Here is a 13701-nt window from a genome sequence, read left to right as displayed (position 1 = left end):
CATGAGGAGAAAGTGTTTCTAAGGCTGAAGAGGGGAATCAGACAGTCAACAGAAAGACCTAACAAATCCTGGCAGTCTCAGCTGTCTGCTGACACATCTACTGACTTGAAATTTGGGCAGTACTTGATCTGTGCCAGGGCTTGGCAGTTCATAGCCCCGGCACCGCTGGGCTTCCTGCATCAATTCTGAATGCAAAATAATTGCTTGAGCCCTGGCACCTCTTTCATTACAAATTAAACACTGAACTTGGAGTAAAACTTTCAGAAGCACAAGAAGCTAAATCCCTTTCAAACATGACTTAGGCACTTCAGAACCCAACTTTAAATGAAAGTCAGCGAGACTTATGTTCTTAAATCCCATTAACTTTCATTGAAAATAAAGTCTCATTTTGAAAAGCACCTTTGGAAGTAAGGTGCTTTGAAAGTTTTACCAAGTCAAGCTTTTAAATTCTTGGTAGTAACAAGGGCTAAAAATACATGAGAGTGAGACGTGGACTCTTTCCACTTCACATGCTACACTGTCAGTTAAGCTCCACAGCAGAGAGTATTATGGGTGATCAGTCATAGAAGACACAAAGGATAAATTGCTTCATGGTCAGACCACAGGATGTATTTGCAGCCCTAGCAGTTAGGAAAGTAGGAGTGCCTGGAGACTGAATTTCCACCCCTTGAAAATAAATATGGAACCACATCAAACTTTTTTAAATTTTCAAGTCACACAAACTTTCAACGGTAGCCGCACTTTAAGGTCACGGACTATACTTGTAAAGTTCAAGAGCTAGCACATGCCATCAACAGTCACCCACCTGCCAAGTGGAACTTTTGCAACAGTCTTGCTGAACAAGAGATGACCCAGGCCTGTGCAAAAGTGCTGTTACTTCAAGGACAACAGCTGCATCTAAAACTCCGTCGTGTGTTTTGGGTAACCATATTTGGGTGTTTCAGAGCAGCACAGTTCTAAGCAGGAGCAGGGTCTCCTCATTCAGAGGAGACTCCAGCAGCATGATGTTTAGTGATCCCTTGAAAGGAAGGGGTGAAGCACCCTGGGGAGGACACAAGGCCAGAGAGCACCTTAGTAAAGACACTTGGTATATTCTGCCTTCTGTCCCCATGCCACCCCTGGAGTGTTAGGTCCAGGGACTGGGCCCCACCCTCTACAAACCAAACCCAGAAGTCAGGCCCTGGTTGCCAGTAAATACTTGGTGCCACCTGCAACCTGGAAAAACACAATTGTTCCAACACCACTTCGCTTTGAGTCATTTGACCCCAAAATTCAGGGTATGTGTGTGCAAAATGCAGGTGACAAGGAGATTTCATGTCATGTACGGTTCTCCTCGTGAATTACAGGCATGTGCAGGGACCATGGCCCCATTCCATATTTGACATAACTTTCTATGGGCTGGACAATGATCAAAGAGAGTAAACATGAGATGCCCATCCTAGCTCCTTCCCTCTCTCCTTCACACACCCTCTTCAGCTCAATCCCCGCTGGCAGAGTCAAGCTGTGCTTAGATCACGTTATAAGCCACATGGGCAGATCGTGATCCACCAGCTCCCAAACTCGATGCTCCACCAAAGAGCGGGTTAGTTCTTATGTATTTCTCCTATTATACAACATACTGGCCATGCCACATCTAGGGCCACCAGCTACATACCCTCCCTCATGCCAATTACGGTAGTACCTCAACCTCTGGAACAACGGGCTTCGGAGATGCTCTCACCGGACTACAGCCAGTCATGGTGTGTACATCAAAAGCAACGTAACAGACGTCCACCCCCAGAAAGACACGACCCTCCCCATTCAGCCCACCCCCGAGGGGGAGCAGACAAGCCTTGCAGCACGCCCAGATGGCATGGTCAACAAGCCAGGGCTCTGCGGGTGGAAGGGGGCTGTCCCAGTGGCTTCCTGTTGTAGGAGTGCTACAGGCTTTGCCCACTGGTCAGAACCCTGCCCTCCAGGAGCACAAAGGGGTAGAGGGCTCCCCTTGCTGAATGGCAAATTCTCAGCACGCTCTCTTGTTAGCAGCAGGAACAGCTCAACGGGGCAAGACAGGGCTAGCCCGCAGCGCTAGCTTACACTGGGCAGAGACCAATACACCCAGCAGGGAAGAAGCTTTCCTCCCCAATGGCCCCCTCCGGAACTGCCCTGTGCAATGGGTGAGCAATCCCTCTGCACCGCGGGCGGTCTGGTCAAGACAACAAAGGCACTGCCCTTTACCAAGAGGGCCACCCCCGGATCTTGCAGGAGCGCACGTCAAAAAGACAGACTGCCTGGGTTTTTGTCCCATGGCCTTTCGATCGATCATTTAATACCAAGGCTAAAGGCACCTACTGAGAAGTTGGCAGCACACCCTGCATAGTTACGTGTTGAGCTGCCAGGTGACTGAGGAATGATGAAGTTTGACTTCAGAAATAAAAGAGGGCTACCGATCCAGTAAGCTGCCGTGTTACCGCTTCCCCCCTGCACTGTGTTACTCCCACCTCCACCCCCACTGTCTTTAGGGCAGATCTTTGTTTAGAGGAACCTTCAGGTTGATTTAGGGCTTCAAAAAGAGCAAGGACTCAAAACCGGTGACTAAGGGGTGGGGCTATTTTAAAAATAAATGTCCCAGTAAAGCCATAGGAATTGCCACACCAGATGAGACCGAGGGTCCGTCCAGTGGGCAGTACTAGCTGCTTCGAAGGGAGGCCCACAAATGGCTTAAGGGACAGGTCTGCAGTGAACTGGAGGGAGAGCGGGAAGGAGAAATATCGTTCTAACCCCAGGTAGGTGAGGCTCACAAAACCAAGATTTCTGTTTTGATTTAAACATTCCCCAGCAGCTCAGACATGGTAGAGCTAGTACACTAAACCCAAGACTGAAACTACCGGGTGTTGTCTCCATGCTGTGCCATAGCAATAAGTGACTGCGGTTAAAGTATTTTCACGTTGAATGATTTAGAGCAGCGTTTCCCAAACCTGGGACACCGCTTGTTCAGGGAAAGCCCCTGGCGGGCCGGGCCAGGCTGTTTACCTGCCGCATCCGCAGGTTCGGCCGATTGCGGCTCCCACTGGCCGTGGTTCGCTCTGCCCGGCCAACGGGGGCTGCGGGAAGCAGTGCGGGCCGAGGGACGTACTGGCCGATGTTTCCCGCAGCCACCATTGGCCGGGCACAGCGAACCGTGGCCAGTGACAGCCGCGATCGGCCGAACCTGCAGATGCGGCAGGTAAACAAACTGGCCCGGCCTGCCAGGGGCTTTCCCTGAACAAGCAGCGTTGCACACCACAGCTCAGGACATCTGTGTGGGGATTTTCAAAGCCGGATTTTTATTTTGACAGCAGCTCTTCATTAGGATTGCTGTATTTTGCTCAGATAAATAACCTCACATACACACAACAAACTGGTGCCTTATTCCCTGCATCAGTTTTTACTTCCCTTCAACTGATGCACGTTTTTGCTGTGTGACATTACAGCAAAACACAGATCAAAGAAGTCCCTTTTCTATCTTGTTCTGGAAGCTGGTTTACAACCACAGCCCTTCAGGACAGCTGGGAAATGGTTAAGCTGCTGATCAGCTGCCAAGGACACAAGTGCTAGGAACACCAGGGTCAGAGTGTGTGACTTTGGCACCAGATCTATGGTCAGCTAGGTCACCTTCCCCACATAAAACCCAAGCGAACTGCACAGCTTGTTCATTTTGGTTGCACCCCCTGCAATGCAAGTCACCACTCTCAGGGGCTGTTATGATACAAGTCCAAGAGGTTCAGGTAGCTGATAGCACACTACAATAAAAACAGATGCTCTAGCTTCCTCAGGGAAGCCTTCCCCCTGCTCTGCTGGAGTCAATACTGAATGGTCAGAGGACTCCAACACGCATCGCCAAAATCACGCAGGGCAAACCCACCCACACACAAAACGCAGCATCCAGAGTTGCCGAGTTTTAGAACTAGGGTCCCCCCAGTCACATCCCCAGAAAGCTGTTTCCAACTCAGCCCTTGAGCATTTTTCAGGGAAAGATTGATTTTATATTTCAACTCTGCTCAGATCAGTTTGGGCTCCAACCAGCCCTGAGCCAGTCTCCTTGGACAATGAGGGGGCTCTCTGCCTGCCCACAGCCCCCAAAGTCATCCCAGTTTTAATGCGGATCAGGTAGCCGACCACCCCACCATCCCTTCTGAAGGGCCACCTCATGGATAATGTCCCACCGTTAACTAAAGCATGCCCGGCCTCTTCTACAGGAGCCATGAGTCAGTGATGTGGGGGCTAAACAGCACGCCTGGAGCTGCACAGCTAACTCCAAGTAGAGCGGCAGACAAGTGACCAAGGGCAGAACGGGGCCTTCAGCATGACCCCTTGTCTAACTTGTTGTGTGTGGACCATGACTGGAGAAATCATACTTCCACCAGGCTGCGCACACCGACCTAAGTGCTAAGGCAAAGAATAATCCCCCACAAACTGCAACGAGTGACTCGAGTCTCTGACGTCCAACTCTGATGAGAGATCCAGCAACATGGTGCAGCCGCTAACGAGAGCCCTAAGTAACCACGTGCCAAACCATGGGAGCTCTTGAAAAAGCACATTCAAGCACAGCAGAGAGTGAACTCCACAACAGTTGCACACGTAGTCACTGCTACACTGACTATAGCCCCCAGCCTTCCAATACACATTAGGGCTCTCGAATAGCATTGCTCTTTGGTTCTAACAATTCCAGATTCAGAACAGAATGAGAGGTGGCTGTGTCTAGACCTACCATCTCCAGAAATGGAAGCAGATGCCTAAATTCCAACCCTCCCCAAGTGATGAGTTTACCTTAAAGCACTGGAGAAAGAAGTTTGCCATTGGTACTTCTCTAGCGCCCATCACCACGGTAACCAACTGTCAAGGTTCCTTCCCCACTCTGAACTCTAGGGTACAGATGTGGGGACCCGCATGAAAGACCCCCTAAGCTTATTCTTACCAGCTTAGGTTAAAAACTTCCCCAAGGTACAAACTTTGCTTTGTCCTTGAACCCTATGCTGCCACCACCAAACGTGTTAAACAAAGAACAGGGAAAGAGCCCACTTGGAGACATCTTCCTGGGGAAGGCTTGATAAAAATCCTCACCAATTTGTATAGATGAGCACAGACCCAAACCCTTGGATCTTAAGAACAATGAAAAATCAATCAGGTTCTTAAAAGAAGAATTTTAAGTCAAGAAAAGGTAAAAGAACCACCTCTGTAAAATCAGGATGGTAAATACCTTAGAAGGTAATCAGATTCAAAACATAGAGAATCCCTCGAGGCAGAGCCTTAAGTTACAAAAAGACACAAAAACAGGAATATACATTCCATTCAGCACAGCGTATTTTACCAGCCATTAAACAAAAGGAAATCTAACGCATTTCTAGCTAGATTACTTACTAATTTAACAGAGTTTCTGAGACGGTGTTCCTGATCTGTACCTGGCAAAAGCATCACACAGACAGAAAAACCCTTTGTTTCCCCCCGCCCCTTCCAGATTTGAAAGTATCTTGTCTCTTCATTGATCATTTGGTCAGGTGCCAGTGAGGTTATTTTAGCTTCTTAACCCTTTACAAGGGAAAGGGTTTTGCCTCTGGCCAGAGGGATTTTTTAGCACTGTATACAGAAAGGCGGTTATCCTTCCCTTTATTTTTAGGACACCAACCATCTCACAGTCCCATGCATTTATCCCTTCCTGTGAGGCATGGCAGTGCTCTTACTTCCTTTGTAAAGATAGGAAAATGAGGCACAGAGAGGCTAAGTGACTTGCCCAAACTCTCACAGGAAGTCTGTGGCAGAGGTGGGAATTGAGCCTGGGTCTCCCAAGTCCCAGGCTAACACCCTAACCACTGAACCTTCTCTTTGTACACAGAGAAGCATGCCCTGGGTTAGGGAAAGCTTCTCACATCCTCCTTTGCCAGCGAGCTCTTGTCTTGACTAGGGACAGACCTCTGTTAGGCAACTTGGGCCAATTCATTCGCTAGCCCACATGCCCAGCCCAACTAGCACTGCGGAGTACTCTGCCCAGGAACTGGACAGCAATGCCTCATTTCACACAGGCCGCCACCACCACATGCCATGGTCCCAGCTTTTGAGTCATCACTGTCTTGGGACAGAATCAAGCCAGGTAATGGGATTCGGAGCCCAAGCCATGCAGTGTCCCCAAACTAAGAGCGGGTTTTAGCCTTACCTGTACTATGTCCAGCACCATGCCAGCAGCTACCGTCCCAAACCCGGCCAGCAGGAAAGGGAAGAGGACCTGCAACCCGATGGAGAAGGAGGTCTCCTTGAGAGGGGAGGCAGGCTCAGGGCCCTGATCTGTACTTGTGTCATCGCTCTCGTTGCTCTGGCTGCCGTTCTCCAACAGGGCGTCCTCTTCTCGCACCCCTTTGGCGTTTGCATGGGACTCCAGCACCACCACCTCCACTCCTTCTCCGTTGGGCTCCAAGAACTCGGAGGGCTCCACGAGCTGCTGCCGGTCCGGACTGGTCAGGCAGTCTACGGGCACAGCCAGGATTGGCAGCACCACCCCATTGGTCTGGTGAGCCTCCTTCTGCTCCAGCTTAGAGGACATGCTGAAGGGCGGATGTCCCCCCCAACCCTCAACTTGGCAGGGCTACAGCAGGCAGCTGTCCCAGAAAAGACCTTCTGCCCAGGGCTCAAGCCAATGCCCCTTCTTGCATCTAGATGCCACCTCCTTTGTTCTTGTGTGCCTGCCCTCGACTGCAGAGGCTGATCCCCTAGCAGAGATCCCCATCAAGCACAATCCAGAAACGGGAGACACCAACCGCCAAACCGGCAGAGAAGAAGGAGATTCCAGATACAATCCTTTGGCTCTAGTTCTCCTGTTCCCAGAAGAAGGGGCTGTAGAAGCACACGCAGTCTCCCAGATTCTCTTCTTTGGTTCTTCACACTTTAGTGCCTCTTCTTCCAACACTCCACATCCCCCACTCAGCCCTGGCTCCAGCAGCTGGACTTGTATTCAGTTGCTTTTAAGGGGAAGCAGGGAAAACATAAAAACATGAAACAAAGTCTTTCAAACCTGGGTGTTATAAAGCAGGATTTTATAAAAAAAAAGTTCGGGTGGGTGGGGGGAATTTGGGTTCTATCCTTTTAAAACAATAAAGGAAATTCCCCTGATTTCAGCTCCTTGCGTCATTCCAGGTTAATTACTTAACCAGGCAAGGAAATGGGAGGATCAGAGTTTAAAAATAAAGGACCGCTTGAATGAGTTCTCTTCTTTGGAGCTACAGATCTGCTTTCTTCTTCCCGGGGACCTTGCTTTCAGGGGGAGACAGTGCAGAGAAGTCTTGGTTGGTGTCTGGCAGCTGACAGCACTGTCCTTTTCATGCCTTACAGCCTCTTTTCCCTGCTCTCTGCAGAACAGCTGGGTCACCAGTCAGCTCCAACTACAGCAGTGAGCCTTGGCTGTCCTCCCGTGTAAGGGAATCTCTCACCTAACACCACGTGGCAAAGATGACTCTTAACTAAAGGAACAGGAAGTTCCCAGATAGGGTTACTTGGTGAGCCTAGCTTGCGCTGGCAGGGATGCTGGCATTGAGAGACGGCCTGGCTCACACCCACGCTCCAGGGACTGCTGCGCGCTTTCACCTTAAAACAGGAGAGAAACAAGCGATACAAATATTTGATCTAGCCTTTCTGCAGTCAGCACAATGGCACATTCATTCAGCAACGCTTCCCTCCTATGCACTGGCCTTCAATGGCTTTACTATTCTGCTCTCCAGAACTATGCTGCTGAGCTAGTTAACCCTCCCTCACAACTCCTGGCACACACAGCAATGGGACAGTGTCAAATGGGGGGGAGGGAGGGGAGAAGAAGAGAGGAGAAATGGGGAGGAGGCACAACTCACACAGCTTATGTGCGGTGGATGGTCTGCCCTGTTCTGTTCCCCCCACCCAGCCCAGACATCTCCCATCACCTCCTCCCAACCTGTAAAGTCCTGCTTGGGATGCTCATGCACCAAAGTCACAAGACAGGGTGAACAGATGTGCTCAGTCCAGAGGACAAATACCATTGTTCAGCCATTGAGAGCCACTGTTGCAACGCCAGGCAGCGGACGCGCACACATCCCCAGATGGCCGGTTGCAGGCTCCAGACAGGCCTGACAGCAGAGTGGAACATTTCCCCAGCCGACACGTGGGTCAGGGGGCGTGGGCAAAATACAGCCCGCAGGCCAGACCCGGCCCATCTAACATTGCTGCTAGCCTCCTCTGCCCCTCGCGATCTCAGAGTCCGAGCCGCTAAAAGTCCCACGGTGTAGCGAGCACTCAGGCAGGCTGCCTGCCTGCTGTGGCCCCACATCTCTCCCGGAAGCAGCCGGCTACTGCTGACACAACTCTGCGCACCCCAGGAGTGTGTGTGTGGGCGGAGGAAGAGGCAGCTCCACATGCTGCCCCTGCCCCCAGCACCATCCTCACACCAGAAACCAGCCAATGGGAGCTATAGGGGGTGGTGTTTGGGGGTGCGGGCAGCGCACAGAGACCCTGCTGCCCTCCTTCCCCACAAAGGGGCGCGCAGAGACGTGCCAACAGCAGCTGGCTGCAGCTGCTTCTGGGAGCGGCGTGGGGCCATGGCATGCAAGCAGCCTGCCTGAGCCCTGCCAGCTGGGAGCTGCCTGTGGTAAGCGCCTCCTGGCCAGAGCCTACACCTCGCACCCCTTCCCGCACCAGGTCAGAACCACCCCCTGCACCCAAACTCCCTCCCAGAGCCCTCAGCCTCTCCTGCACCCCAACCCCCCACCACAGCCCTCCTGCATCCAAACTCCCTCCCAGACCCCACACCCCCTCCATTAATATAGTAGAAATGTGGGGCCCTGACAACTTACAAAAATTCGTGGAGTGGCTCCCCTGTGAAAATTATTGCCCATCCCTGCCATAGCAGGATACCATGGTTAATGGGCACAGTCCTGAGCAGGCCGGGGTGTGCGTACTGCTGCCCTCTGCTGGACATAATCACAAGTGCTTCATGGACAAGATAAGGAGTACTTGTGGCACCTTAGAGACTAACCAATTTATTTGAGCATGAGCTTTCGTGAGCTACAGCTCACTTCATCAGATGCTCATGCTCAAATAAATTGGTTAGTCTCTAAGGTGCCACAAGTACTCCTTTTCTTTTTGCGAATACAGACAAACACGGCTGTTACTCTGAAACCTGTCATATGGACAAGATAGTCCTTGGATTGCTGAAGAGCTGGAAGGTCAGGGTTCTCTCCCCGCTACTGCGGGACAGCTAAGCAACTTCGTTGTTGTACGAAAACCCCTAGCGAGTACCAAGTTCTACTCAGCGCTGGCTGGGAGCTCAAATACAAACCGAACACCCGCCCTCCACCCAAGACACAATCCATTAGCTATCATACGCGGAAGGGGGAGCGTGTAATGAGCAAAGGCATTTTACCACACTGAATCATCACTAAGTTTGGAAGGTGAATCCCAGCTTTGCTGAACGGATCTTGCAACGACAGTGCTATGACAAGCCACTCTGCTTGTAAGGCATACCCTGAACACAGGGTACAGTGCTGAGTGCAAAGCTAGTGGGACCCGAAGCCCCCAAGAGGAAAAACCCCACATGAAACTACAAAGTTTCAACCTGCTACCTTGACAAGTCTTCCTTCCCTTCCGCTGCAGGAATCTTTACTGGGGGTGGAGGAAAGCTCATTGTGGTACATTCTAAAAACCACCCCCCAGGAATAGTGTCAATACACTAAGCAGTGGACACTGCTGCTTCGTTAACCACTGCCGTTTAGTGCTTCCTTTTCACACTCCCTCGGACAGACTGATTCAGGCAACAGATGATTTATTATCATTACTAGCCATGTCACTGTACACAGGTCGGCCAGCCTCTGATTCAGGAATCTGAGTAATCCAGCCAGCTCCAGTCCAAATACATGTTTGAGTCACACCTCAAAAAACTCAACTTCTCCCCACTCGCCACCCTGGCTGTTTGGATTGACGACATCTATTACCCGCAACCTCCAGTCTAAGAGTGGAACAGGAACCTTCACACACACACACTGTTCACCTTCACTGGGTGTCAAGTTCTCCATGAATTAATCTCCTGCCTCTCTCTAGGTAATACCTAGCGCACCCCACCGATAACACCCCCAATGGCATCGGCAAAACCCTCCTGCCCAGAAGAAATGCCTTTTGAGTCAAGTACCATCTAATATCCACCCCAGCTATATCCCATTCAGATACAGAATTTTAAAGGGACTTGCCCATCCCCAGTCCATCACCCCCACAGCCTACCCCCCCCGACCCAATCACCCACAAGGCCCCTGCGGGGAAAGGGTGCATCCAGGGGATTTAGAGGGAAAGCTGGAGACTGACCCATAAGCCTCCTTCCCTAAGGAAAAACAAATGCACTCCCATGTCACGTTCACCTCTCCGAGGCACGCTATCCTTACCGTACATGCCTTGGCAACCCTGCGAAGGAGAACGCACCCCAGCACCACCCATGCGGAGTCCCACCGCGGGGGGGTCCTATTATTGGGGCACCCCCAGGGGTGCCGGGGCAATCTGTACAGGGGGGACGCTGAGAGCCACTGAATGAGACCAAACCCTGTATCTCACGGAAACCACTTCAAGCCAGGGGGGGCTGCTGCAGCACCCCCCAGTTCCAGCACCTGTGGGCGCCCCCGGGGCTCGCAACAGCCTGAGGAGGAGCCTGACATACCCGCAAGGAGGCTGCATCGAGGGGCGGCTCCTTCACACACCACCCCCGCCAGCGAACTGCGTAAACCCCGCGGAGGCGGCAGGTCCCCCCACCCAAATAAGAGTCCCCAGTGCCAGCAGGAGGGGGCGCGAAGGCGGAAGGGGGGGGGTGATAGGGACGGACCCTGGAACAGGGCAGGGCACATCCCCCCGCGGGTGACCCGCCAGCAGGTTGCACCCCGCGCCCCCCCCGGATTGCGCCAGGCTCCCGGCCGGCTGCAGGGACTCCCGCGCCGAGCACTGACCTGACCTGACCTGGGAGCTGGAGCTGCTGCTGCTGCCGGGACCCGTCCGACCCCGGCCTCCGTCCCTGCCCCTGCCCCGGCGCGCCCGCCGCTACATCGCCACTGGCCCAGCCTGCGCTCCCGCGGAGCCGCCGCGGCCGGAGCAGGGAGCTTGACATCACCAGCCGCCAATGGGGGCTCGGCGCCTGCGGCTCTGCCGCCTCGTCACTGGACGCCGCCTGCTGACGCAACAGGCAGCCCGCCCCCGGGCCGGCGGAGGGCTCGATTGGCAGCAGCGCTAGCCAATCAAAATGGGGAAAGAGGCCGGGGAGGCGGAGCGAGGGGGCCTGCCCCGTCGCAGGGAGGCGGGGCTTCATGGCGGAAGGAGCCAATCACGGGCTGCCTGCAAAGCTCGCTGTGCCTGGCTGGTGGCTGCGGGTGCGCACGTGTCCGGCTGTCGCTTCCCCGAGTAGTGTGGTCTGGTCTCCGGGGGTGGGGGCTAGGAGCCCGGACGCCTGGGTTCTTTTCCCAGCCCCAGCGAGGGGATTTGGGAGCCCGGATGCCTGGGTTCTTTTCCCAGCTTGAGCGGGTTGGGCAGATTTGGGAGCCCGGACTCCTGGGTTCTCTTCCCAGCCCCAGCGGGTGGGGGGATTTGGGAGCCCGGACTCCTGGGTTCTGTTCCGAGCCCCAATGTGGGGGATTTGGGAGCCCGGACTCGTGGGTTATAGTCCCAGTGCTGGGACAGGTATGAGATCTAGTGGTAAAAGCAGGGGGCCTGGGAGGCCTGTCTTCTGGTTGTATTCCCAGTTTAGAGAGTGAGGTGAAGTCTGGGGGTTAGTGCTGGAAGCTGGGACTCCTGGGTTCTAGTCTGGTTCTGCCACTGATAGAAGAATTCTTGGCAGCATCTCTTTAGATTTCTAGACCCGAGGGACTGAGGTGACGTTTTGAAGGTAATTGAGAATTTTATTGCAGGATTAAGAGTAGTAGCCTGTTAGTCTGTATTTGCAAAAAGGAAAGGAGTACTTGTGGCACCTTAGAGACTAACAAATTTATTTGAGTATAAGCTTTCGTAAGCTACAGCTCTCTTCGTCAGATGCATTCAGTGGAAAATACAGTGGGGAGATTTATGTACAGAGAGAACATGAAACAATGGGTGTTACCATACACACTGTAACCAGAGTGATCACTTAAGGTGAGCTATTACCAGCAGGAGAGCGGGGGGGGGGACATTTTGTAGTGATAATCAAGGTGGGCCATTTCCAGCAGTTGACAAGAACGTCTGAGGAAAAGGGGGGGAGGGGAATAAACATGGGGAAACAGTTTTATGTTGTGTGATGACCCATCCACTCCCAGTCTTTATTCAAGCCTAAGTTAACTGTATCCAGTTTGCAAATTAGTTCCAATTCAGCAGTCTCTCGTTGCAGTCTGTTTTTGAAGTTTTTTTGTTGAAGAATTGCAACTTTTAGGTCTGTAATCAAGTGACCAAAGAGATTAAAGTGTTCTCCGACTGGTTTTTGAATGTTATAATTCTTGACGTCTGATTTGTGTCCATTATTCTTTTACGTAGAGACTGTCCAGTTTGACCAATGTACATGGCAGAGGGGCATTGCTGGCACATATCACATTGGTAGATGTGTAGGTGAACGAGTCTCTGATAGTGTGGCTGATGTGATTAGGCCCTGTGATGGTGTCCCCTGAATAGATATGTGGACACAGTTGGCAACGGGCTTTGTTGCAAGGATAGGTTCTTGGGTTACAGAGGAACAGCCGTGTTAGTCTGTATTCGCAAAAAGAAAAGGAGTACTTGTGGCACCTTAGAGACTAACCAATTTATTTGAGCATGAGCTTTCGTGAGCTACAGCTCACTTCATCAGATGTTTACCGTGGAAACTGCAGCAGACTTGGGTTAGTGGTTCTGTGGTGTGGTGTGTGGTCGCCGGTGAGTATTTGCTTCAGGTTGGGGGGCTGTCTGTAAGCAAGGACTGGCCTGTCTCCCAAGATCTGTGAGAGCGATGGGTCGTCCTTCAGGATAGGTTGTAGATCTTTGATGATGCGTTGAAGAGGTTTTAGTTGGGGACTAAAGATGATGGCTAGTGGCGTTCTGTTATTTTCTTTGTTGGGCCTGTCATGTAGTAGGTGACTTCTGGGTACTCTTCTGGCTCTGTCAATCTGCTACCTGATCACTCTCGTTACAGTGTGTATGGTAACAGCCATTGTTTCATGTTCTCTATGTATATAAATCTCCCCACTGTATTTTCCACTGAATGCATCCGATGAAGTGAGCTGTAGCTCACGAAAGCTTATGCTCAAATAAATTTGTTAGTCTCTAAGGTGCCACAAGTACTTCTTTTCTTATTGCAGGATTAGTCAGTGCTTGATGTGCCATCTGGGCCCCACGCAGAACAAGGGTCAACAGTAAACAGGGGTCATGACTGCACTGTTACATCCCAGAAAACAGAATTATTACAATCATACCTACATCGCACCTTTCTCTTCAATAGATCAGTGCACTTTTCAAACATTAATTAATAAGGTATGGGAGATCGTCACTGGTATCTGTTTCCCAGAGGAGGAAACTGAGGTGAAGCCAGCAGTAGAATCCATCTCTCCTGACTTCCAGCCCCATGCCATAACCCCAAGCCCTTATATTGCTCTTCGATAGCTCTTTACATATAAGAATCTCAACATGCTTTACAAACGTTAATTAATTAAGTCTCCAAAGACTTGTACCAGGAAGGTATTAGGTTTATTATCCCCATTTTATAAA

General features: G+C 51.7%; 1 protein-coding gene across 4 annotated transcripts in view; it reads right to left on the bottom strand.

Annotated features, from left to right (window-relative positions):
- Positions 1-11141, bottom strand: part of SLC41A1 (solute carrier family 41 member 1) — a 30659-nt gene extending 19518 nt beyond the window's left edge. For 2 of the 4 annotated variants that reach the window (XR_012665669.1, XM_048827016.2), the window contains exons 1-2: positions 10966-11141; positions 6170-7590 (exon numbers count right to left, since the gene is read on the bottom strand). Coding sequence is in view for 3 of the 4 variants with exons in the window: in XM_048827016.2 (XP_048682973.1) it covers positions 6170-6553 (384 nt within the window). In the remaining variant the exon portion in view is untranslated. Of the gene's footprint in view, positions 1-6169; positions 7591-10955 lie in introns of all 4 variants that reach the window. The other 2 variants (XM_075121879.1, XM_048827014.2) reach the window with 2 other exon arrangements.
- Positions 11142-13701: the final 2560 nt, after the last annotated feature.

The sequence above is a fragment of the Caretta caretta genome, chromosome 21 (genome assembly GCF_965140235.1).
Source record: "Caretta caretta isolate rCarCar2 chromosome 21, rCarCar1.hap1, whole genome shotgun sequence".
NCBI lineage: Eukaryota > Metazoa > Chordata > Testudines > Cheloniidae > Caretta > Caretta caretta.
The sequence above is the reverse complement of the archived record's forward strand: the minus strand, read 5'-3'. Positions and strand labels throughout refer to the sequence as shown.